The 27,886-nt window shown below is 31.4% G+C and overlaps 2 protein-coding genes across 2 annotated transcripts in view; one reads left to right on the forward strand and one right to left on the reverse strand.

Moving 5' to 3' along the window:
* Positions 1-479: 479 nt before the first annotated feature.
* LOC140054300 (aminopeptidase N-like) overlaps positions 480-27,886 on the reverse strand; it is a 28,982-nt gene continuing 1,575 nt past the window's right edge. Inside the window, exons 2-20 of the mRNA XM_072099238.1 lie at positions 24,667-24,824; positions 23,564-24,043; positions 22,338-22,614; positions 21,698-21,818; positions 19,605-19,759; positions 9,419-9,532; positions 8,740-8,874; positions 8,011-8,076; positions 7,528-7,593; positions 7,084-7,268; positions 6,636-6,730; positions 5,575-5,708; positions 4,818-5,021; positions 4,208-4,284; positions 3,838-3,948; positions 3,155-3,322; positions 2,644-2,784; positions 1,549-1,630; positions 480-1,197 (exon numbers count right to left, since the gene is read on the reverse strand). Of these exons, the coding sequence (XP_071955339.1) occupies positions 1,057-1,197; positions 1,549-1,630; positions 2,644-2,784; positions 3,155-3,322; positions 3,838-3,948; positions 4,208-4,284; positions 4,818-5,021; positions 5,575-5,708; positions 6,636-6,730; positions 7,084-7,268; positions 7,528-7,593; positions 8,011-8,076; positions 8,740-8,874; positions 9,419-9,532; positions 19,605-19,759; positions 21,698-21,818; positions 22,338-22,614; positions 23,564-24,043; positions 24,667-24,821 (2,907 nt within the window). The 5' untranslated portion in view covers positions 24,822-24,824 and the 3' untranslated portion in view covers positions 480-1,056. The remainder of the gene's footprint in view (positions 1,198-1,548; positions 1,631-2,643; positions 2,785-3,154; positions 3,323-3,837; positions 3,949-4,207; positions 4,285-4,817; positions 5,022-5,574; positions 5,709-6,635; positions 6,731-7,083; positions 7,269-7,527; positions 7,594-8,010; positions 8,077-8,739; positions 8,875-9,418; positions 9,533-19,604; positions 19,760-21,697; positions 21,819-22,337; positions 22,615-23,563; positions 24,044-24,666; positions 24,825-27,886) is intronic.
* On the forward strand, positions 10,253-14,705 carry LOC140054298 (uncharacterized). Its single transcript, XM_072099237.1, has 7 exons — positions 10,253-10,427; positions 10,805-10,877; positions 11,159-11,247; positions 12,027-12,422; positions 12,559-12,606; positions 12,960-13,364; positions 13,670-14,705. Exons 3-7 carry the CDS (start codon positions 11,160-11,162, stop codon positions 14,545-14,547), a joined length of 1,815 nt encoding a protein of 604 aa, XP_071955338.1. The 5' UTR covers positions 10,253-10,427; positions 10,805-10,877; position 11,159; the 3' UTR covers positions 14,548-14,705.

A 27,886-nucleotide genomic window follows, 5' to 3' on the forward strand; every position in this document is an offset into this window, starting at 1 on the left:
TATCAACATAGAAGGCAGCCATCTTTAATTGTCACGTGACTTTGCTAGCGCCCTCTTCGGTCATTAACTTTTTCTTTTGGTACGTGTACGTACGTGTACTATATCGATATCTTTGGTATTACTTAGTACACAAGTCTTTGGTATAATAATAAAGGCCATTTATTATACTCTAGGACGATACAATAAATAGATAAACATGCATTTTTTTACAGAAAACAAAGGAAATAAAGTACAGAATAAGCATTTATACTGTCACCTTTCACGAAAATAAGAACAATAATTGTATTACTGATCATGACGACTTAATGTGTGTGAAAATATTATTTGATTTAAAGACATGGTTATTATATCTTATAGCTCTAAAAAAAAAAATGTTTATCTATTTATTGTTGATCATTACAGTCCTAGTATAAATGAGCCTTAAATAAAACAAATAAGCAAAGTGTTGTATGTCTGTACTTTATTAAATTATCTGCACATCTGAATATATCAATTAATAATTTCATCAATTATATATACATATTAAATATCAACTATTATAACATTTATTTATTAAAATTACAGTAATAATTTTCTTCATTTATTTATACAAATATTTTCCTTCAATTTCTTTTCTTTAATACAAATTATGTATGTACAAAAGTCTGGACATTTATTACAAATTAAACCTTTTTTAAAAATAAATTTAAACAATTTTTATATAAAATTTGCCTAACTGAAACTGTCAAAATTTCAAATTCTTGGTACTGTCTATCATAAAACAAAATACAATTTCTGGGCTGATCTAAAACTCTGTCTACACTATCAAATTTTATGTGACATGATGTCATATAACTACCATATTTAGGCATATCACTACCATATTTGGGCACATCACACTAGTTTGATAGTGTAGACAGTAAAACACTATCAAACTAGTTTGAGAGTGTAGACAGAGCTTAAGGAAAACCTACAGGGTCTCCCTGTATAAATAATGGAACATTTAATCTGAGTTTATTGACTGAAAATTGTAACTTATTAATCTTAAAATAACATTAAAGTATCACATTCCTTAAATTAAATAGTTTGCAGCCAGTCAAACACCTCTTCTAAGTAACTATTCATCCAACGTATATTTGCTTTAGTTTGTGATACTGATTTTGAAAAGGCATTTGCTGCTGTTCCCTGGTCGGGATTTTCCTTCATAAATTCTTCAAGCTGGATATAAAAAAAAATTAATTAAAGATGTATTGTACCAGAAAAACATGAAAAATTAAGATTAATAAAATCATATTTAAATAGGCTATTTTGCAGTTTTATTTTATTTATTTATTTAATTTTCTGCCATATACAATAGAAAGAATACAAAACAAATATAAAAGGCAAAGAAAGACCAAACAGGTGCTAAACACCTATGCTAGTAATACAGTTATTACTTTTGTAAAAAAAAAAAAAACGGTTAATTTTTATTTTTTAACAGCATTTTTTCTTTGAATTACATTTTATTCAGGTAAATATTTTTTTTTAATTTTGAAAAAGAAATCATATCTAAAATAAATATGTAATTACCTCATTTAATTCAAAATCTGTATTGAAATGAGTTGTTACACTTGTTACCATGGAAGCCAAATTAAATACATTATCTCCATATCTGAAAAATAAACAATAGTATATAAAGTCAAGCACCTAAATTTTTTTAGGCTAAATATTTGAAAGATACTTTCTTATCATAATAGTTTGTTAAACACTCATATCATTCATATCATAAATAATATTTTTACACGTCCAATCAGATCACGTGATGATTACTAAGAGCAATAATATCATAATGATTGTATTAGTCTTATTGACGTAATTTGATTGCATTTTTTAAAATATTTATTTCTCATAATACAATAATACTTACATTAACAAACATAAATTTACATGTTATACATTTTTACATAATGCATATATTTTCTTATGGATTTTAACCTTTTTAATGTAAAATGTTACGGTTTCAGCCTTTTGGCTATTTGTAATAGGGAGGTTTCGCAACCTTACGAATACGATAACGAAAACGGATACGTCATACATTTGTGAAACTTTTGAGCTGATCCCCATTTCATATTCGTAAAGTGTATTCGTGTTGACGAATATCACCAGTCATATTCGTAACTACAAAACGAGTATAGTTTTTGATCTATTTTTGCACATTTTGCATTTGAATCAGGAATGATTCATGATTATTATATAATTATAGATTTATTGAAATTAATTTACTAAAGTAATTTACTGAAATGCCAAGTCAATTTTGATAAATAGCAGTTTTTAAAGTCCTCACTCGCTTTGATGTTACGCTAGGCCTAGGCAGCCAAGCACCAAGCAACACGTACCTGCGCTTCGCTCAAATTTACCGCAGTCATATTTTGGACGAGCCTCAATATTTCGTTGCCATGCGAAACAGATTTTTACTGGCTTACGAAAAACGAATACGTGTGCGTGACGTAACCGTTTCCGTTATCGTATTCGTAAGATTGCGAAACCTCTCTATTATCGATCATCTGTTTTTGGACAATAAACCTAAATAATAATTCTATAATAAAAATTTTTCTAATTTCTTTTATTTTATGTCAAAAAAATGTATGTTTATCTATCTATCGTTTTAGTGTGTAGCAGTCTTACGTTTTTCTAAAAAAGTCCCAATTTGCTTGAAAGAAGTCCCACGCTAATGAGCTTCCTATTGTGTTTCCAGCTACTGATGATACTACGGATGTAACGTCTTGTGATTTAATCTTATCAGGGTCCAAACAATAATTAAGATACCTGCAATTATTAGAAAAAAAAAACCATTTTATTAGAGATTACTGAAATGATTATTTTGTATTTTTGAATAATACAAAATTTGTTTGTGATGATGAGTACCGTATAATATAGGCATTATAACGTTTTATTTTAAGGCTGCTCTGAAACTCTTTTGAACTCTTTTTTTTCTCTTAGTTTTCCACTTTTTATTTCTTTTGTTTTAGCGCATTGAGACTTTGTATAATGTGCTATATCTAGTTCTAATTGTCCAATGACCTAAGGGATTGTAGGGGCGTGGCAGATGAGATACAGTAGTAGTACTCATCATGATAAATAAGTCCCATTTATTATTATTAATGTCAATAAAAAATGATATATTTTGGCACATTACGTGTTAAGAATCCAAGGTTCTTGGCTGCATGCCAAAGCACCAAGCAAGGTAGATCGTTCGGATGATACCAGCGATGTCTGGAATTGGTTCCAAGCAAAATACCATTCCTCCTGATCACCAGCAGCAATAGCAGTGCAGTACACTGTGTACTTTAAATTAACTGGAATTCTGTAACAAAAAAAAGAAAGTAATATGTATCTCACAAATATGAATTAATCATCAAATGAGTTGTTTTGTTTTTGTTTTTTACATATTGGGATGAAAATCACACATCATCCCCATACTTTGATATATCTCACAAACATAAACTTATCACCTAATTGGAATATTCAAGAAACTTTAGCTTTATATGGGGAAAATTCAGTTGTTTTGTAGATATAGGATAAAAAACCCCAGGTCAGCTAATCAACTGAGAAATTACTCGAGGAAGTACTGTATGTAAAAACAACTATTGTATATATATATTATATAAATGTGAGAAGAGTTGGTGAAGGGATTGCACTTCAAGTACAGCAGCGAGAACCAACCCTAAAGCTCTGTCTACACTACAAAAAGTTTGATGTGCTCATATATGGACACGATGATGTCATATCACTACCATATTTGGGCACATCACACTTATTTTTGTCAAACTAGTTTGATAGTGTGGACAGAGCTTTAGGAAGACTATTTTCACAACTTACACATTATTAGAAGAATTTTGCATCCACTCAGCATACAGATTTATAGCTATGTTCTTGCATTCTTCATTGCCATAACCACATGCTAGGCTTAATGCTGTAGCCTGACTTAATCTAAAAAGGACCAGCACATAATTGTTAATGTTAATTTTAGAAAGGTTGCCATTATTTATTTATTTAACTTTTATTTTTTAATGTTTAGGACTAAACTTGATTAACTTTGACTATTTTTTAGCCCAGTCCATGATATATTAATTATTATATGGATGTTTACAATATATATAATTTATTTTTGGGTAAATAAATAAAAGAAAGAAATATCAAGGTTTAGAAGTATATAGAGTTAGACTTTTTGCTTGAAAGAATTACTTACTGCGCCACATGCGGCAAGCCTGCAGCATCCCAGCCAACGTAATCATAAAATGGTGTAACTTGTTTTCCCATATATTTCTAAAAAATGTCCAGAAAATGTAATGCATTTTAATTTCTAAGATATTATAAAAGGAATAGAAGCTAAAAGGATATTTTATATTTGGGTATTCTGCCTACACTGTACCCAAACATGGTAGTAATATGCCCAAATATGGTAGTAATATGACATCATCATGTCCATATATGGGCACATCACATAAAGTTTTGATAGTGTAGACAGAGCATGTAAAAAGTTAAATGAAAGAATAATTGTTGAGGGAGCCCTAACAAACATTTAAGCTCTGTCTACACTATCAAACTTTGTATGACATACATACCATATTTGGGCACATCACACTTTTTTTTGTCAAACTAGTTTGATAGGGTAGACAGAACTTTTTTATGACAGAAATGATGGTATTCCAAATGCATTTTTATTGCTAAAAAGAAGTTGGGACCTTTAGGACCTCAAGAAAATGTTGGTTTAGAGAGTCCACTGTATAAATATATATAAATAACATTTGTTAGTCTTATTGCAATTTGTTTAATTGAAAACAAGAATAAAAAATCACCTTAAAATCACCGTAAGCTTTAGAGCGACAGAGCATCAAGTCTATGTATCCCATGACATCACTAACAGTTGTCCAAGGTATGTAGTCCATCTCGTTAGTTAGGTACTTAGTAAGATCTAAGGCTGTCACCTGACTCACTTCACCTGCTCTTGCTAGGTTAAAGGCATCGTTTATGATGGCAGATCTTGTACTCTGGGGTAACACCTTTCAAGATAAAAATATGAAAGTAGTTATCAAGAAAAAGTGCAATTCATAGAGTGATGGCGTAAGGGGACAAACTATTATATGAATGGTATGGGTTCGAACCTCTTTGGAGTAAAACCTTTCAAAATAAAAATGTGACAGTAGTTATGAAGTAAAGCTCTGTCTACACTATCAAACTTTAGGCGACAAAAAAATGTGATGTGCCCATATATGGACATGATGATGTCATATCACTACCATATTTGGGCATATCACACTTTATGTTAGTTACCAGTATGATAGTGTAGAGAGAGTGATATGATGAAAGGTATGGGGTCGAGTCTCTGATTAGCCATATTGATTTCATTGTTGAGGAAGATGCATTCATTTTATTGCCTCGTTCTTCAGATGGGATGTAAAGCCTTGATCCAGTGTACATACAGTGTATAATGTTAAATATATATGGTAAGTTAGCGCTGCACTGTGTAGCTGCCATGGGTGCATAGAAGGCCTTTTATCCACTTAAATATTAGGACGTATGTAAACTTCTTATACCTGGTAGGTCTGTACTTACTGTATGATTGGTAGTTAGCTGGTTGCTTAACATCTCCCAGTTCTTGGTATCATAGTTAACACGGTAATAGTTATGATGGTTAATATTTACAAGAATCCATTCATCAAGGTCTATGCCTGGTATTGTTGCCATTTCTAAAAAATTTGTAAACATTTCTTAATACAGTATACAATAAGGAAGTGTGTAACTGCTAATCTAGTGGTTGATATAAATTGTTCTATAAAAATAAACTAGAATCAAGAGATATTTCAATGGTATTATTGGGGAGCTGTTGCACCACTCAGCAAACTAGTACTCAATATAACTTTATGTTAAGATCAAATGTAATTGAAAAAATACAGTTGAAATGGTGATTTAACAATAATACATTTGTAAAGCTCTGTATACTATCAAACGTTATGTGACAAAAAATGTGATGTGCCCAATGGCCATGATGATGTCATATCACTACCATATTTGGGCATACTGTACCATATTTGGGGCACATCACTACCATATTTGAGCACATCACAGTTTTTTTGTAAAACTAGTTTGATAGTGTGGACATAACTTAAGAAATTAGAGCACTGTTATGTAGGACTGGTTCAGGATATCACCATGTAATTTATGGATTGATTATCAGCAGTGGACATAAGCACTGCCGTTATACTGAGGTGTAATTTCATTAGTGTGTCCTCAACATTAAATTACAAATGTTAACATCTTTATATGTAGGTTGGTTCGCCTATAAGTAGATATTATCAGCTTCATAAATGTATTAATGTGAACATAAAAGGATACAATGTAGAATTAAATTATCATAACAGAATAATTAATCTGAAATTGAAATACTAAATAAGTCTCAAATTTACTACCTTCAAGAAATGGATTTTATAAACATTAATAATGTCTTTAACAATGATGATTCGGTCAGTAACACCGAATTGATCTATTTTATACAGTATAATTTGTAAAATACATTTATTGTACAGAAGTCGAAAAATATATGGCCCTGGCAGAGACCTTAAATAAAAAGATCTTCTCCAGCACTCTTCTTTCCTTAAAAAAAAAAACACTTTTACCTTTTTCAACTGAGGGATCCATCCATAACTGATTTGGGTTGATAAATTGTCTCTCAGTTGCAGTAGTGTACGTCAAAGGAACCCACCATACATATCTAAAACATTTTTATATGTAAAAAAGATAAATTTGTCTTTAAACAACTTTTTAATTATTAAAACATTAACTAATTTGAGAAAGAGAACTGGTTCTATCAGAATTGTCATCATTTCAGCGACAATGTGTGATTCAACTATAAAACGTAGCAACAGAATTACGCCGTAATCTAAAGAATCTATTGGAATAACATTTTTATATCGATGGCACTCATTTCCAAGAAAAATGAACAAAACCTAACTTAAAACAATAAATCAAAAGTAATTTAAAGAACTACTTATGTATAGAACACAACAATTAATATAAATTTAAAGAACTTAAACAATATATAATCAATTACATTCTTCACCATACCCTAGATCTGGATAATGTGTTGTGAAGTTTGCGACAGGGTCAATACGGAAGTGATGTTGCGTCGCTGTGAACGTATCATCGCCGTTGTAAGATCTAGTGACGTTTACACTCGGAAATCCCATTTGGTCGATCCACGTTTCCATCACGGTTTTCACGTCAATGTCTTTGCCGTCTTCCTTTGCAGCCTGTCACATGATAAAAAAAATGTTTAAGTATAATTATTATACAGATATTACATTGAATTTAACCTACTGACAAAATAAATGCATTTAGAAGTCACTTTTTTCAGAGGAAGAATGGATTGTGGCAATATTGTATATAGCTCAAAAGTAATCTCATGAGGCTGAACAACATAATGGGTGATAAGATTTAGATGTTTGTTTGTTGGACTAGGATATTATTTAAACAAATATATTTTGTTTTTTTGATAAAAATCAAACTTACGGCCGTTAAATATAACCACAGGTCATTGTTTTCTGCATTACTGTAAGCAAAAGCGGATAAATAGTTCTGAAACAATCAACAAACACAGTATAATTAAATATTTATTGTCCCTCAGAAACATGAAAATTAATAAAATTAGCCATTTTGCAGTTTTAATAAAGTTATTCACTTCCATAGAAAAAAAAAACACAAATAATGATTCACTTATAAAAATAAAATAAACAGTTAAATTTTTATCAAAAACTTATTCAGACAGAAAATTTGAACATTTTTTGCCTAAAATTACAGTTATTAAGGAAATACTTTTTAAAAAGAACTACTATGCGACATTAAAATAACATATTTAAAAAAAAATTGTTTTAAATTATTTTTTCAGGGGGAAAATATATCTTCAAAACCAAAACTACCAATACTTATTCCACTTTTATAAAACCTACAATATACTTCCCATCTCCCAATGTTATTGTTACTGTATATATTTACCTTTAATCCTTTCTTGAAAGTGTCTTCACCCAAGAAAAACTGGCACATTCGAATGACGGATGACCCCTATCATACAAATTTAAACAGTATTTATAATTGGTAATATTTCATTTATTTATTCATACACTTTTATTGCCAAAATAAAACAAAATTAGGCATAAATGAATACCATTAATATATAAAAAGGGAATAAGAGGTCAAAGAAGAATATTTCTATTGTTAAGTCTAAATAATAAATATAATAAACTTTAGTGTTATGTTAATTAATATTAATTAGTGGACCAATAAAATTTCTTGAACCTTGAATAAATTCAAATATAAATTATTTACTCAACTTTAATTGTAAAATGTTTTCTACATCATTTGTTAATATTAATAATTAATTTTTGCCAAAATCTGAGTTGTGTCATTTTTACAATAGTCTTTACATTGATCTATTATTTAACTTTAACTTCGTGAAACTGTGCCACTGTATATAGTTTGTTTTATTCGTTTTTCTGCACACACATAACATTTATAAATTAAAAATAAAGAACAAAATTACCTTAGTAAAAAAAAAATTAAAAATACAAGAGACAAATTTTAAGTCATGGCTAACAGAATAAAATTTTAAAAATAAATAAAAAATAAGTGAATAAAATATTGTAATAATAATAAGATATGCATCATCAAGTGTGTCCTCCTTAATCATCCCTTCATTCTCCACATCATCCACTTCCTTTTTCTTACCTTGTTGTATGAGATTGTATCAAACATTTGGTTAATCTCAGCCGTTGTGCGTACTTCAATTGAGATTGGTCTAGATGTCTCTAAAGCATCTACTTTGAACACCGGATGAATATCACTCTCCAGAAACTGATCTTGCTAACAATAAATTATCATAATATTAAATTGTGATATTTTGCAACAAGAAGTAAAAGAAAATATACCTTTAATTTCTCTGTTTCAGAAAATTAAAAGCTTGGCTCCAAACAAAATGAAGGATTTTTAAATATTTTGTTTAAAAGTGATTTTAATTTATACATTGTCTTAACATAGACAAAAAAGAATAGACAACACAAATAAATACTTTTTCTAAACAACAAAAAGCTAAATGCTTGGCCAAAAATGGCTCGAAGGAATTTATTTCATTTTACAAACACCAAAGTTAATTTTAATGTATACATTGTCCAAATTTAGACAGATTTTACTTTTTTCTTAGACAATTATTACCCGTAGTACTACTACCTACTCAGTGTGAAAATTTTTAAGAAATTAAGTTGTACAGAGTGTAGACTTACAAAACTGAGTAATTCTTAAATGTTCTTTAAAAATTCTTAATCATTTTTAATATTTGTAGTATTAACATTGATTTTGTTTTACTTTACTAAGTTCTTACCATTGTTTTCTTACTTTTCTAAGTTCTTACCATTTGCCAAGTTGGTTCTACATGTTCCACGCCGCTATATTCCACAAAGCTGGCAAACCCCTCATTCAACCATGTATCATCCCACCATTTCAATGTTACCAGGTTTCCAAACCACTTAAAAAAAAAATTATCCATTTAAAATTCTACTAACACACTTTTCACAAATGTTGTAGTTTAAAAATACTGCCGCAGTTTCTTTCTTATAACATTGCTTACATACAGCAAATACAATATACATAATAATGCTATACTAAATTGGGTGCGTAATTTTACGTATCTCGGTTTTATTATACTTACTTAACCAATGCCAATTAGTATATAACTACATATTCAATTCAATTTATTCTGGATATTACAATAAAAATAGTAACACATACATCACACATGCTAGACCAGGGGGATTCCTACAGCAAACTCAATATTAATATTAACGCAGAAAAACATGGCTTATTGCTAGTATAAATGGATTGATGTAACCAAATTGTATCTTATTACCATGCCATTGTATGATTATCAATAATCAATTGATGACGCTGCACATTAACTGAGCTGATTGTTGGACCGTGACAATGACTATAGGCCTGGGAATCGTGAACTGAATAATTTCTGTAATGTTTAGTAGTGCACCCTTTGTTGGATTATTTCTATGGGTCTATATAGACAAGCCCCATGTGTTATAATAAATTTCATATTTACAGACATATTTTTGGAAAATTTGTCAATAGAGCTGAACAACCGAATTAATAGATTTTAAAAGAGAATGTTTTAAAAATGATATACGGTATCGAGCAATTCAGAATATAATAGATTTCTAGAATATAAATTCTGGTTTTTCCATCACATCAAATATAGTAATCACCAAAAAAATAACACACAATATCATGCGGTCTCGCAATTTTACAGGATCCTTGTGGAGTATTCAAGAGGACAAGTACCAAGTATAATGAACATACTTTGACATTTTATAGAACATGATTATAATTTCCTAAATACCAAAATATATACTACCGTAAGTACAGTGGACTACTATAGGTATAGAAGATAGAAAGGTACAGGAAACTCTTCCAAACGTTGCTTTTCCTTATTGTTAAAGCATAAGCAAGCAGTATGGACTAGGGAGAGGAAGGGGAGGGGCTAGTGTATTGACTGAAGACAACCAACCTTGACCAGCCTAGTAGAGTTTGCCATCTTGCTAGGTAGGATTGTCAGGAAGACCTATTTACCAGCACTTTCTCTGCTGATCACAATTTGAAAGGGAAAAAAGGGGTTTGAACCCTACAAACCTCTACTACAGGCTTGAAACCCAACACCCTGGTTTTCAGAATTATAATCGTAAAATTTGACCATATTTTATATTTGTTTTTTTTTCTTTGACAAATATTACAGTGTGTCTATGTGGAACTCATGATTTCAGATATTATCTTGAGAAAAGTCGACATCACAAGAGAAATTTTCCAAGGTTTATTTTTTTACAATAAATATTTAAACATTTTTAGTATTTTTGCATGCATGAAATTTATATATTTTTTATTGATGTACAGTACTACTGTAGCTGTATTTATAAAAAATTTTAGTAATCAGCATTACAAATTTAAATAATGCCATGATTTTAAATTATTTATTATTATACCAACACTGTTTTCATTTGTTTTGTTTGAGAGAAAAATGTAGCCTACTTTTTCAACAGAACAGATATTCTATTTTATATTGCTATAATTTATTTCATACATTTGTGTATAGTATGAATGTTCCAAGTATGACTAAAGAGACAGAACATCGAGCAAAAATGGATACCATTGGAGAACAAAATTGTGGTGCAAAATTTAAAGGTTAGCAGTATTTATTCAAGTGTTACATTAACATATAATAGATAGACATTTAAAAAAAACATTGTTTTATATCTTACAGATATTACTGAAATAAAGAAATGCAGAATAAAAAAATAAGACCTAAACATCAATTGTCACTTATCTTTTCCCCGACATAAGATAAAACAGCAAATACACGGTTGGTTTTCCCTGGACATTTCCCCCCTGGACATTTCCATTCCCCAGACATTTAACCCAGTATTTTTACCCCTGGACACATTCCCCCCATCCCAACTGGACCATAGCCCTCTACTACATTCTCCCATCCCACACAAACATTTATATCATAATCATTATTCAAACAAATTTATATCTGTTTTTGAAAAGTAAAGTAAAGCTTTGCCTGCACTATCAAACTTTATGTGGCAAAAAAGTGTGATTTGCCCATGGAGGTATAAAAATATTTTTATTATTTTTATACCTCCATGATTTGCCCATATAAAGAATGACATATTTAGGCTTATCACTACTGTACCATATTATGGCACATCACATTTTTTGTCACATAAGTTTGATAGTGTATACAAAGCTTTTTTTAATTTAAAGGCCCTAGTACTGTTTATATAAAACTCTTCATTCAATACTATTCCCTCAAATTGTCATGGGGGAGGGGGAGGGGGGGGGAAGACAAATTACAGGGGGAAACTAGCCTGCTACCCAGATGCATCTAATCCAATGAATTTACTGAATGATTGGAATTATATGACAATGGTTATGACAAATAGCCTTTTTATTTTCAGATAAAGAATACGATTTCTACATAATAAGTGATGATGTTGAGTGGGAAGACAAATTATTGCAAGATCTTTCAAAAGAAAAACCTGATGTTAAGTGTCTCAGCAGAAGGGACAGGACACTTTGTAAATTCAAAATGGAGAATTTGACTGAACCAATACAGAGGTGTAAGAAAGTTGTAATAGGATTTACATCAATCTCGGAAACTTTTAACCCAGAGTTTGTCGCAGTAACAGTTGTTCAGAATATGTTGGAAAGCAAAAATCTAGGTCGCGTACAATTGATTCCTGTCAAAATAACAAAGGATGCTGTGATACCAAAATGTTTGGATACATTGACAGTAGCCAACAATTGGGAAAAAGGTTTTTGTCAGAAACTAATTGCTACTCTTCCTCAGCAAGGTACTTTTTTTTATTGTGTCTTATAAAGTATTTACTACATTTAAAATACTTCTTTTTCTTTAATCATAAACAAATATTATTTGGACTAGACCCAATTTAATGTATAATACTGAATTTTAAATTTTTTTCTTGTCAGAAAATAGTTTGGTTAGGTTTAAAACACATGGTCAACTTCAAGCCCAAGGTATGTATCCCTATGTAGTGATAATGGATCAAAATACTGTGATTGTAATAGTATAATTTTGTTGGATAGAAAATAAATATATATATATATATATTCAGGTTGAAATTATCAGACCGTTAGGATAGAGTGCTCAATACCAAGGTAGCATATATATATGAATGATGGTGAAAGTGTGGATGATGTTTATTTACATTGACTCCATTTACTGGAAAACAGTGATGCTACACTTTAGACTGATGAGTTGTTGCTTATGATGGTTAATCTGTTAAAAATTATGTCATTACTGAAAGTTGTTGTAAAAAGGAAGAGCAATGGAAGACCAACAAAATAACTACATTACAATTTTATTTCAGATAGCAACCATGATTTCTACATCATAAGTGATAATGTTGAGTGGGAAGATAAAGTTTTGCAAGGTCTTCTAAAAGTCAATCCAGATGTTAAATGCCTCAGCAGAAAAGACTGGCAACTTAGCAAACTAAAAATAGACAATTTGATAGAACCTGTACAGAGGTGCAAGAAAGTTGTTGTAGGGTTTACACCCCAATCATTGACCTGCTGTCCAGAGCTTGTTGCAGCAACAGCTGTTATGGCAAAAATTGGTAATAGCATTCTAGGAAAGCTGATTCCTGTAAAAGTGACGGAAGACTCTAAGATACCCCTCTTTTTGAAACCATTATCCCTAGCTAATATCTCGAATGGTTGGGATAAAGATTTTTGCAACAAGTTGCAGTCTACTACTACAGTACAGCATGAAGGTTTGTCTATATCAGTGAACTTTGTTTTCTTATTTAAATTTATGTTAAACTCATTTTTGGCCTAATTTTACAGAATATTAATAATAATCTTTAAAGTATACACAACTACAAAAAAAATACTTCTTTCCTTTTATTGTGGAAACATTTTAATTAATTTATCGGACTCGTCGTATTTATTTTATACATAATACTCGACAGTATATACAGTTTTTGTAATAATTTTTTTGTAACACATATGCAAAAATTTTATTTAAAATCTCCTGAATGTACACATTTTAAACTGAATCAATTATTTTGTTTCATAGAAACTGTAACAGAATATGTGCGTAAGCAGATATTGACTGACAATGGCAAGAAGACTACGTCATCTACAATGAATAAAATCTTGAATGATCTAATTCCTAATGGTTATTATGACTTTTATTATGATGATGATCAAGACCACTTTGATGACAAACAATACCTTAATGATGATCAAGACCTTTATGATTTTGATAATCAAGACTACTTTGATGATAATCAAGGCCATTGTGATTTTGATAATCAAGACCACTTTGATGATAATCAAGGCCATTGTGATTTTGATAATCAAGGCCACTTTGATGATAATCAAGGCCATTGTGATTTTGATAATCAAGACCACTTTGATGATAATCAAGGCCATTGTGATTTTGATAATCAAGACCACTTTGATGATAATCAAGGCCATTGTGATTTTGATAATCAAGACCACTTTGATGATAATCAAGGCCATTGTGATTTTGATAATCAAGACCACTTTGATGATAATCAAGGCCATTGTGATTTTGATAATCAAGACCACTTTGATGATAATCAAGGCCATTGTGATTTTGATAATCAAGACCACTTTGATGATAATCAAGGCCATTGTGATTTTGATAATCAAGACCACTTTGATGATAATCAAGGCCATTGTGATTTTGATAATCAAGACCACTTTGATGATAATCAAGGCCATTGTGATTTTGATAATCAAGACCACTTTGATGATAATCAAGGCCATTGTGATTTTGATAATCAAGACCACTTTGATGATAATCAAGACCATTATGATTTTGGTAATCAAGACCACTTTGATGATAATCAAGACCATTATGATTTTGATAATCAAGACCACTTTGATGATAATCAAGACCATTATGATTTTGGTAATGAAGAATGATGATGATCAAGACCTTTATTTTGACTATGATTGACACCGATTTTTCAGATGATTATTGGATTTGTTCATTCTTGTTCCTATTGGCTACCATATTCATAGTTATTGAACGTTTTTTTTCCATCGAAAAATGATTAAATTAAAACTTATATTGTTGTTTTGTAATTTTATTTGATAATGGATGTTAACATTAGGCACAGGAGCCCCGGATAGCGTTACGAAGTCGTTAACTCTGTCAGCCCATGGTCAGCCCAACTAATGTGTTTTTCCCAAGGACAACTTATCAATAACTAAACTTTGTCACCACCCATAAGTGTGCTGTTCATTTCCTATTGACCAATGAACACCAATGTAACTGGACCTGAGTTTCTTGCTATTCGACCTTGGGTGCAAATTATACAATTAATTGATGTTAAGGCCACTGACTACTCTTTTCTGTATAGAAACACTGAATTGACTGAATAATAAGAAAACCCTACAATAATTTCTACTACTACTTGATATGGTGTTATACAAGAACTATATTAAAAGAATTGAATGTATGGAGAATGAAAAGTTAAACGTTATAACTTATGTAAAACATCACTTAGATGATATCTATCAGATATATCATTTTCTAAAAATTGTTTCATTAGTTAGAATAGATCACAGAAAACCAATACCAATACTGATCTGGACTCGGAAATTCAAAATGTAGCAGGCAACGTTTCACCAATGAAAACTTTCAAGACAAACAAAGTATCATAATTATCATGATATCCATTTTTATTTAATAACGATAAATGGATATAAATATTTCGTCTTTTTTGTTATTTTGTGATGGAAAATATATTGAGTGAACATTGGCACTGAGCTTAAATGTTCCCCGTCCCCTTAATGTCCGCTTTATAGGAGTGTCCCCTCAGTAAAGATTTGCTGTTTTTCCCCTTAATAATAAATTATGATGTCCATCTTATCTCAATTTTAATGTGCTACACCCGATAATAGAATACACATCTAGCTCGTGTGTACTTAAAGAACCTAGTACATCTTTCGAGACGAGTGGAGGGTTACCCCGGTGTACTAGTACATCACAGCCACTGATCACCAACTGGGCCCTCTGGGAGACCAGTCTTTGACTGAAGAGGTTACCCAGTATAAATATATATTTCAATTCAATTCAATAGAATAACTGTACAGTAGGCTCCCATTTGATGCAATGTGTTAACCAATGTTCTCAATTTGATTGTGCTACCCAAATCCATGCTATCCATTTGAAATAATTTGCTATCCATTTGAAAGAATGTGCTACCCGATCATCCGTATAGAATAATGTACAGTACAATTATATCCATTTGATTGTGCTACCTAATGTGCTATCCATTTGAAAGAATGTGCTACCCGATAATCCGTATAGAATAATGTACAGTACAGTACTATATCCATTTGATTGTGCTACCCAATGTGCTATCCATTTGAAAGAATGTGCTATCCATTTGAAAGAATGTGCTACCCAATAATCCGTATAAAATAATGTACAGTACTATATCCATTTGATTGTGCTACCTAATGTGCTATCCATTTGAAAGAATGTGCTACCCGATAATCCTTATAGAATAATGTACAGTACTATATCCATTTGGCTGTGCTACCTAATGTGCTATCCATTTGAAAGAATGTGCTACCCGATAATCCGTAGGCTATAGAATAATGTACAGTACAATTATATCCATTTGATTGTGCTACCTAATGTGCTATCTATTTGAAATAATGTGCTACCCGATAATCCTTATAGAATAATGTACAGTACTATATCCATTTGATTGTGCTACCCAATGTGCTATCCATTTGAAATAATGTGCTATCCATTTGAAATAATGTGCTATTTGAAAGAATGTGCTACCCGATAATCCGTATAGAATAATGTACAGTACAATTACATCCATTTGATTGTGCTACCTAATGTGCTATCCATTTGAAATAATGTGCTATCCATTTGAAATAATGTGCTATCCATTTGAAAGAATGTGCTATCCATTTGAAATAATTTTCTATCCATTTGAAAGAATGTGCTACCCGATAATCCGTATAGAATAATGTACAGTAGGCCTACTATATCCATTTGACTGTGCTACCTTATGTGCTATCCATTTGAAATAATGTGCTATCCGATAATCCTTATAGAATAATGTACAGTACTATATCTATTTGATTGTGCTACCCAATGTGCTATCCATTTGAAATAATGTGCTATCCATTTTGAAATAATGTGCTATCCATTTGAAAGAATGTGCTATCCATTTGAAATAGGCCTAATGTGCTATCCATTTGAAAGAATGTGCTACCCGATAATCATAGAATAATGTACAGTACTATATCCATTTGATTGTGCTACCTAATGTGCTATCCATTTGAAAGAATGTGCTATCCATTTGAAAGAATGTGCTATCCATTTGAAAGAATGTGCTACCCGATAATCCGTATAGAATGCACAGTACAGTTATATCATAGTTATATCCATTTGATTGAACTATCTATTGTGCTATCCGTTTGAACTAATGTGCTGTCTGTTTGAAATAATTCAGGTTTTTTTTTTTAATATGTTTTGCTATCCATTTTAAACGTGCTAAACAAGTTACATATTTGTTGATATAAATTTGCGGTACACCACGTAGGCCTATATTAGTTCTGAAAAGAACTGTTGAGTTGCTTGACGTTTCGATTTAGGCCTACTCCAAAGTCAAAGTCTCCAAAGCTATTCCATCATGTCGTATTCGGGGAATCGCCCACAAGTGTTTTCTCAGAGAAGGGTATGTTCTGTATGGGGTTCTGTATGCTATTTGTTAATAATGTACAAAAAATGAAATGAAAAATCATATTAATTATCGGTATGTACGGAGGAAGCTCGAACAAGACGAAGCGCGAAACAAATAAAAGCGCAGCGCGAAACATCTGAAATGATATACAATTTCTCAAAACATGAAAACACAGAATATATTATATTAATATAACTTTTTAATATTTCCAAAGGCTCGGACAAGGAAGAAGGGCCATAAAAAACTGAATTGCTATATGTTAGACCACATTTCCATAACTTTTCAAAACTCATCGAACCCTCTGCTAGTAGGCCTAATTAATATAGGAGCGTATCGCCAAATCATTAGAGAAAAAAAAACATGGCATGAAGATTTAATTAATCAAACAACGGCCAAAGAATACCAACAATTTTAATTTTGGTTTCGATTCGTAATTACTAATGTGGTGGACTAAGCCTAGTTTGAAACTATAGTGACCATTTATTTTAGAAAGAAAGATAGACAAATTTGTTTCCATCTCCATGTTATTGTTAATACCAAGGCACTTTTCAATTAAAAATTCTGGCCTAGTACAGTCAACTCTCCCAATACCGGACTCTCTGAAAACCAGAAACTCTCCCAATACCAGACTTTTTTTGAGGACCAAAAGGTCCCAAATTTAATTTTACCATTAAAAACACATTCCGAATACCAGACTTTCCGGAAAACCAGACTTATTTGGCCGGCCCAAAGGTGTCCGGTATTGGGAGAGTTGACTGTATTCTTGCAAGGTCGTCACAGCTCCAGTTACAAAGGTCGTCACAGCTCCAGTTACAAATGTGTAGTAGGATAGTCCTTGAAACCGTCCGTAAAACACATTAATCACTCACATCAGTCATGCCGCTAATGGTTGAAAACCTCACTTTTTGGGGTTTTCAAACGTAACGCTATCCGGGGCTCCTGCGCCTAATGATTAATTAACTATACTTGCGGGCAAGATAAAAGAAAAGTGTCAAAACATTATTAATCTCAATCTAATATGTAATTTTTCTGCTGTTGAGATTGTTTGTGGTTTTGTATTACAGTATAATGTTTTTTTAGTCTGCATATAATAAGATTGTTAAATTTTATATATCAATGTTTTATGCTTGAAATTTTATATCAATTTTTTTATATTTGTAATCAACTCACAATTCTTTTTTAAGCCATAATAATCAATATTGATATTGTACCATGTTATAAACCCAAGTTACCTGCCTTCAATTAATTTTTAAACCCGACAATTTGACTTGATACCTTTCTTAACCTTGTAATTACTGTACTCCTGAAATTACATTTCTGATCACTATCATACTATTTTAGTTTTATTGTGTTTTTGCAATAAACCCTAAATCAGACTTAATCTGCGTCAGATATTATACAAATAATGAATGTTTATGAGTGCAATGGTACAAATAATGGCACGAGGTGAATGATGAAAGGTTATATCAACGAGGCAAAGCCGAGTTGATATAACCTTTCATCATTCACCAAGTGCCATTATTTGTACCATTACACGAATACAAAACATTCATTATTTGTTTTATATAACATCTAAATAACAAACAAAAATGTTTCAAAAAGTACTATTTAACGATCGTTGAATAGTGCGTACTATTGCACGCCATGTGACCCACATTCGTCCAATCAAATGACAGGAATTTATATAGGTGTTATATAAAATCAATTAACACAGCTTAACTCTATAGATACATAATATTGATTGAGCAAACAAAATTGTTCATATTATAATAGGTCAGGTAGATTTAAGATATTTTTAGTCAATCAATCAATCAGATTATAGCGCCGGTATCCATAAAAATAATGGTCAAAGGCGCGACAACAGGAAATGCTTCTGCGTGTGTGTGGGTTTTCAGTCGTATTTTGAAGGTGTTGACCTTTTCTGATGTCTTTATGTCTATTGGTAGTCAGTATATGAACATTTTTAAACGCTTTAAATTTTTCATCAACCAAATTAACTCCCAAATAACATTAAAACACACTTCCATGACCCTTTTTTTAAAATATGAACTTTGATTAATATACTGTATGCATTTACAGTCAATAGAGGTCTATCTTTTGTATACAGTAGTTAGTCAACTGTCTGTATTTCTGTGTACTTTCATTGTAATCTGTAAACTTGGCACAAAACAAATAAAACAAAAAAAAAGTATAATTTGTTCAAGGGACAAACAATTGTTCATCATTTTTCCTCATACACAATCCATTGAAAGAATTCTAACTAACCTGATGAGCCAGTTCATGTGAGACAACAGCGCACACACGTTGCTTGTTATATGCCGAGGAAACGCCAGGCAGGTACAGCAGTGTCGTCTCCCTGTATGTGATTAACCCCCAGTTTTCCATAGCCCCTGCTGCAAAATCTGGAATCGCAATCATGTCTAAATAAAGACAACCCACAGATTAAACTACACTTAAACAATAACAGTGTTCTTAATACAGGAAAACACAACAATTGACACTCAAAGACTAATGTTCTGTTACAGTGTTTTCTAAATGTCATTGGTATATAATATTGATAATATATTGTTTGGATGGTGAAATCAATATGTTGATATAAAGTTTGCGCGGTACCACAAAATAAATATACATGGTGTACTGCTTTATATCAACAATATTGATATGCTATAACTATTTTTCTTGTATTTATGTTCAGATATGGGACACATACCGGTATCTCAAAACCTGACATATTTCCTGCCCGTCATTTGCATAAAGACTTTTAGATACTGTGATCAATTTCCCTAAATTCCTCTCAACTATATATATGCAAATTTGATTAATATGATTGATGTACTGTATATATAAAAAGGTTGCAGAAAATATCAAACATGGCACCAAAGCCATTTGATACAATTAATGCAATGTAATTTCATAAGTCTGATAACTTTGTCTAATACTCAATTTAGCTCATCAGCAGGTTGTACGTTGCCGATTACAAATTTTAATACATAATTACATTATCTTATCTGAATTATCGTGTCACATTTGATAAACATATCTATACATTTGATCTAACTTTGATATACTATTGTAAATGTTTCATTAAATATAGATAACTATATACTTCAAAATAACCATACAGTATAATGACAGACGGACACTAATAAGGAGACTCTCCCAGATTTCTTCTTCTTAATCACATAATATATATCATCTTCATTATAAACCAGCTGGACATTTTACAAATCTTCCCAAACATGATAGGCTTACAAGAAGGGAAAAAAAATAGAAAAAGCCATCAAGATTTTCCCAAAATGATTAGGCATACAAAAATGAAAACATCAATCAACAGATCTACCTTGTTGTTTTATCATGCTAATTACTCTCTTATTTACATACAACCAGTCCTATTGGTATATAAGTACTCTAGGCGTTGTTTTCTGTTCTTCTGATGATCAGAACAGTTTCTCGAAACATGTCACATTTTAAGGCAGTTTGCCTATTCATTAAATGCCCCGCTATTGTTATTTTTACTCGTAAGTTAGGTGGAATCATTCATAATTTATCTACCTAGACAGTTGGCATAAGTTTTTGTTAACAACCATAATACTACTGTATATTGGTATATTTGAAAAGGGAGTTGATTTTTGTTTGAATTGTACCTTGATAAGAATCTCAGGGGGTCCTAATCATATATACTTTTATTTGGTAAGTATTTGCAAATATTTTAGTAGCTAACAGATTACTGTAGGCTTATTCTGGTTTGGTCAAAGGTTGGTTTTGAAGAGTTATAAGAGCTGTCAGCTAGTTATTAGAAATGGCTTTTGTCTGATTAAGCTTTGAAAAATTTATCTATGTACACTCTACTCCCTTTCCCATCCATATGTTGTCCATCCACTATGTACATGATAGAAAAAATTAATGAGGTATTTGAACGTGAATTGATTGAATGGGGCTTTTGATTGACAATGACCTAGGAACTAGAAGGGGAGCAGCTGATGTGTCTATTCACCGGTTAGCCTCTCCTCATTGACACTTTCTGTTTTTGTTCTTGTTTGTCTGCCTTGTTAAACTCAATAAATATAATAAATAGTTCAATAAAAGTTTTGGTGGATTATAGGTCTAGGTGACAACCAACAACCCAATATGTGTACATTGGCAATGCAGAGGCCAGGTTTAGGAACACTAAGTGGCCCCGTAACGCTGAAGGCCTCAGGCGTTTAGCCTTTTTAAACATATTTGAATGCCTGTTTTTTCCTCTGGACTCTGCTACGGGGCCCCCATAAGCTCCGGGGCCCCTGGGTTTAGCCAGTGAGCCCTCATAGCTGTTACACCAATGTATCGGTAGGTTGTAGGTCATGAAAATGAATACTAACCCATCTTTGGAAGTGGAAACTTTGTGCCAAAGTAGTCGTCATAAAAATCGAGGATATCAGCTCCTTTCTCCAACGCATAGTTCACTGAATCAATTGCATCTGGTCTAGCCCACACTCGTATCTTTGAGAAAAAAAAACATAAAAATCAAGTAATTTCCCCATCTATAACAGGTCAAAACAAAGTGTATCCACCTGTACAGTTGGTAAGAGGTCATCTGACAAAACAAGTGGCTAAAATAACAGAGATTGTTCCTTTTTCTCACGAAAACCAGCTACATCACTGTAAAAGGGTTTATTTAACACTTCTTCTAAACATAAAAGCTGATTGATATTAACTATTTAACTTTATGTGACAACAAAATTAATGTGATGGGCCCAAATATTGGTATGATGATGTCATATCACAGTATCATATTTGTGCATATCACTACCTTATTTAGGCATATCACACTTTTTTGTCAAAATAGTTTGATAGTGTAGACAGAGCCTTAAGAGGGTCCCAAAATTTCAATCTTGGTTTTCATCAATTGTTACTCTAAAGTAAAGATGCAATGTACTTTACTTCATTTCTTGAAGAATTCAGCATTATTTTCCCATTTTTAAAAATAATTTATTGTCAGGTGTTTTTTAAAACACTTACCAATACGTTATTAGTAGTATTCTTTTCCTTCTTTTCAAAATCACAGACTACATAACAGACAAGATAGGTAGACATCGGCACACTCGTTTGAAAATGAGAAACTAGCCATCCAGATCCGTAATCCACAACCGGCGACGAAAGCGGCATGTTAGAAATAGCAACAAGGGAGTCTCTATGCTCTAGGCTAATCGTGAATGCCGCTTTCATGTCAGGTTCGTCAAAGCATGGAAATGCCATACGTGCATATGTTGGTGCGAAGAATGTTAAGGAGAGCCACCTGCAAAAGTATATAGGAGTTTTATTTTCTTTTCCATTTTTTGTTTTTCATCAATGATCCAACCATTTTTGTTTGTATACAAACAGTACATTGAATTTAAATGCAATACTGAAAAAAAATTACAATGCTGTTGGTATCAGTGACTGGATCTCAATGGAGATACAAACAAGCAAAAAGCTAAATCGATAAAGTAAAACAGCCAGAAAGAGAATGGCAAGCTTTTAGAAAACACTATTCCTTTTTTGTTAATGTATTCTTTAAATAAAATTACTCTAATTTGCCACTATAAATCAAATTTCTATGTTGTATTTTTTTACACTTCAGGAGAAATCAATCATTTATAGGCTTACTTTAGTTTTTTCAAATAAAATTCTGTCACTAATAGACTATGTAATATTGACAAATAATATATATAATTCAGAATAAATTAGCATGTGCTGTTTATCTGCACTATAATCTCTTTATATTAATTGAATAGGAACATGCCAGCAGGCAGGTAAACATTAACTTGATAGTGAAAAATATTTGTTCAATAGATATCTGATATGACAGAATCAAATGAAAAGTATCACCTGCCCCTATAATACTTTAGACTTTTATATGGCACTATAATGACATTGTGCTTTCTCATAGTTTTCACAGCATTAATTGAATAGTCATGCTACTATACTTCCAAAACTTTATTATTGAACCCCTTTTATAATACCAAGGGGTACATAAAGTGCTTACATTCATTCATTGATAAAGCAACATTTCTTTTACAGTCAACTCTTCCAATACTCTCTAAAAACCAGAAAATCACCGAAAACCAAACTTTCCTTAAGAACCAAAAGATCCCAAATTTATTTTTACCATTAAAAACACATTTCTGAATACCTGGAAAACCAGACCTATTTGACAAGTCCAATGATGTCTGTCTAGTATTGGGAGAGTTAGCATTTGTTTTTACCTTTTTTCTTGTTGACTAGTTGTGTATGAACTTCTATAATACCCATTCAGTGAATCTGTCAAGTTACCGTTGAAAGACAACGTTAAGTTATACTCTCGGCCAACCATCATGTTATCAGTTAACTCAACCAGTAAATACTCGTTAACTGGGTAAAATCGAAGATCAACAATTTTAAGCACATTCCCACCATTAGATTCAATTACAATCGCAGTATTTCTATCAATCGCCAACTGTTTACTGTGCAACAAAATATAGTTTGTTTTACTTTCGCACGTAAAAGTTATCGTAACGGACCCTTCAAAAATAAAGTTTACCAAGTCTGTTCGCACATGTAAGTCATAGTGCGACGGAATTAAATCCCGCGGAAGACGATAATAATTCCAAATTGCGTCATCTTTTTGTTGCGTTGATCCTTGTGGTGACGTTGTTTTCTCGTTTGGCTGAGTGGCTGGGTTGGTTGCAAATATTGGTTCATTGTTTCTGGAAAATACAATTCATAAATAATATTTTTTAAAGATTAGGAGATACAAAAGTATAAATTTATTCTGTACATCGCATATATTCAACGATTTATTTCTTTTAAACTGAAATACACTTCCACTATAAATGCACTGATTTCCAAAGTTGTTCAGTAACTATACAACATTTAAAATAATAACAAAATTATAATAATTAAAACACCATAAAAAATATGGTGTAAATTTATGAGGTATTACATTTAAATCTATTTAATTAAACTAATTTCACAATCAATCATTGTGTTATTATTTAATGAATTTACGTAAAGCCAAAACTAGAGTAACAAAAGCGGATTTATTTTGGTCTTGTCATATTTTTATTGTAAGTTTTTATATTATATTATTAGAGTGACAATAAAGCATTTACAAAGATTAGTTCTGCATATATACTTCCTAAAGTTAAGATTTGAAACTTGCGTTGCTGAGACAATATTATGAAATTTTGATTGACGTGATTTGGTAGAGAATTCCATAATTTTATCTATAATCTTTCATCTTATAAATGAATGTTTGGGGTGATTTGAAAGCCTTAAGTGTTAAGCTTACAATAGCGTTAAGACTTTTGTAAGCATCTACAGTACTTACCCTATATCATCACAGTTCTTTGGTAATAATCCACACAGCAATCCTACAAATAGTATTAAACATCCACATGCAACACAGGCACAGATAGCAGTTCTGTAACTCACAAATACCACACTCTTCTTCTCACCACTCACTTTTGTCTCTAGATGTTCCATTATCTGTCAAGAGAAAGAAAAACCAAATTACACAATATAAAATGGTTAAATTATATATAAATATAAAAAATGATTGATAAGAGAAATACAAAATGGTTTAATTTATACATAATAAAAAGTTATTTGATAACTTGTGAAATAAATTGAAATTGCAATTGATTTACTGCAGTATAATATTCTTACAATTATTTCAGTTTCCTCCTTTATCAAGGCCACAAGTACGGTTGCATGGTAAGGTTTCAACCTGACCACGTCTTTTAGAGAGGCCTTTGACAACTTTTCTTGCAGCAACCGCACCACTTTATTTCTTGTGGCTATCACTATTTATAATGGCTAAAATCCTACAAAATCTCTATATATTTTCTGGTCAGTGGAAACATTGTCTCAGAACATTGATATTTGCAGAAAGATACTGTGCTAAGGTTTGTAGTTTCAAAGAACTTGTCTCCTAAATGCTGCTATAAATCAGCCCTATTTTCTGAATGTTGTGTTTATAGGCTACATAGAAGATAATGTTTGAAACAGATCTAATAATTCTTTGGTTACAAGTGAAAAAAATTAAAACATGATGAATGATATGATGTTTATGGGTTTACATTTTAGAGAAAAAAATAAAATTCAAAATTTTGATTTACTTAAAATACAAACTATATAAATTTATAATGCTTGTAGTATTGACCCAATTATCATGACCACAGTTATTCCATACATTCATTCCATGTGGAAAACTTTTAAAGTTGGGAACACATGACGGAAGCAAAGATGGAGTAGATAAGACATGAGAATGAAATTATTAGTCAATCTGCTGTGAGTCAATCTGTCAGAGTCAGTCCTTCTGTGTGGGTATGTATAACAATATAATTATATAATAGCTATTTCAGAAGATAATTATGTACCCTGACTCAATAATATTTGCTGTTACAATTTAAAAAATCAATGGCGTTTCATTTGGTTGTCACAAATGATGTATTCTCCAAAATTCACAGGGCAGACAATTAGTTGAATAGGTACCTGTATGAGTGAAATATTATATTTTAGGAATAGGGATGAAAAAATGTGCAAACCTGTTAGTTAGCAGAGTGTATGGTACTGTAACAGAAAGCAATAACCAAAAAAATAAGAAATAACACAGAACCATAAAAGGGTGGGTGGTAAAGTAGGCCAAGCTGTATGCGCATTGTAGTTAGGAAATGAAAGCTAGAGCCTTGAGGGAGTTTGTCCATACACGCAAGTTCATACACCTAGCCTAACCAAATTCAGCGTATTCTTATCTGATGACTATGTAATTAATGTTTACCAAAGATATGGTCATTTGGGTATACGTTGTAAATACGTTTCAGATGATTGTATGTCGGCAATATTTATTGAACTTGTAAGAAACTGTGTCAGAAGGTATGCAGCAAAATATTTCAAATTTAAAGCGCAGACAAAAGGTAGAGGTAAAGTGCATAATGGGAATCAGGGGGTGATTGAGATTCTGAGAGTGGAGTGGGACACTTATTAGTCTACTTCTTCCCATAAGCCCCAGGTCAGAAAATATGCGAAATAAGTAAATAAATAGCTAATCAAAACAAGTTGTAAACTGAAAAGTTTCAAAAACCCATATTTGTTCATTTGAAGAAGATTGAAGGATTTTGATTTGAAGTAACTTATTTAACCTACCCCAAACCCTTATACCAGTTGTTTTGTAAATCTAACCTAGACACAAATTCAATCAATTATTACAATAAACACAGATTTAAATCTTAAAAACACTTTCTCAAGCTTCTTAAAAGTTTTATTATGATAGTCTATTTGGTCTTGTGTATGTCAATAAAAACTACAGTTTTTCAATTCAGTAATTTGCATTGGTTTAGATTTTCTTTTCTTCTGGTTCTAATTGATGGCAATTTAAACTGTCTTCAACACCCCTTTCTCAATAGTAACTTTAATAATTGATTTAAACTTCCTTAAAAAAATGTTTTTTTGTTAATAATAATAAATTCAAAATGCACTTTAAAAAAAAAAGTGGCAGGCAGCACAGTAAACATTTTCTATCTGCATGTTTGAATGAGCATCTAGTATAACATTTTTCTACATCTGCATGGTAATAAAATGAATTAAATGCATGGGCTAACTGTACAAATAGCTTCATACGTTTGAATGTAATTTTTACATATTTTTTGGGATTTAGTATATGTTTCACTTAAATCGGTCCTTGACTTTTTAAAACTTAAATATGATTGTACTATACAGTTGACACCAGCAGCCGATATATAGATGTAACAAATACCTAGTTCACAGTATGTGGGAAGACAAGTTGGTAAGAAGATAAATCTTCTGGGTCTATGACCTTTTATTTTCGTTTTTTTGTTAGCTTATTCACTTGCTATAATATGATGGGTAATGGAAAATGAATATAATAGGTAAACCTATACAGCTGAGAAAATAATTTAGGACCTGACATACTTTGTAGCGTTGATTTCAGGCTTATGATCTGATTTGAATGTTGCATTTATATTAAGAAAGACTTTCCGGTTTTGGGGGTTGGATAGAGAAAGAGCAGATGGGCTTATATTCAAGAAAATTACAGTTAAAAATGAGCTATTGTACACATACAGTAAGATGGGCTTATATTCAAGTACAGTATTTTGTGCAACTAGGCTAATCTGATGGGAGTTGAGTTTTACAAAGACATTTTAATATGGCCTACATTATTTTTGGCAATTTCTCAGAGCTAATAACAGCAATTGGTGTTAATTGTAAATCTGTCATCGATGAGAAGTCTGAGGAAACAGTAATTGTTATCGGAAAAACAAACATCGACAATAAAATTACTTTTCACCAACACCTTGCCTGACGCATTGCAACTGAACTTTTATGTAGATGCTAATTTAAATGCCTAAAGCATAAATAACAAATTTTATTATTGAATTTATGATATTTTAAAATAGTTATTCACCAGTCAATGTTAATTATATTATGTACATTTACGTTATATCACAGCTGTGTGAGAAGTATACATCTGCTCTGTTTGTTTTGTTCTATTTATTTATATTTCATTTGAATATGATTTTAATTCATTA

This window comes from Antedon mediterranea, chromosome 7 (assembly GCF_964355755.1).
Source record: "Antedon mediterranea chromosome 7, ecAntMedi1.1, whole genome shotgun sequence".
NCBI lineage: Eukaryota > Metazoa > Echinodermata > Crinoidea > Comatulida > Antedonidae > Antedon > Antedon mediterranea.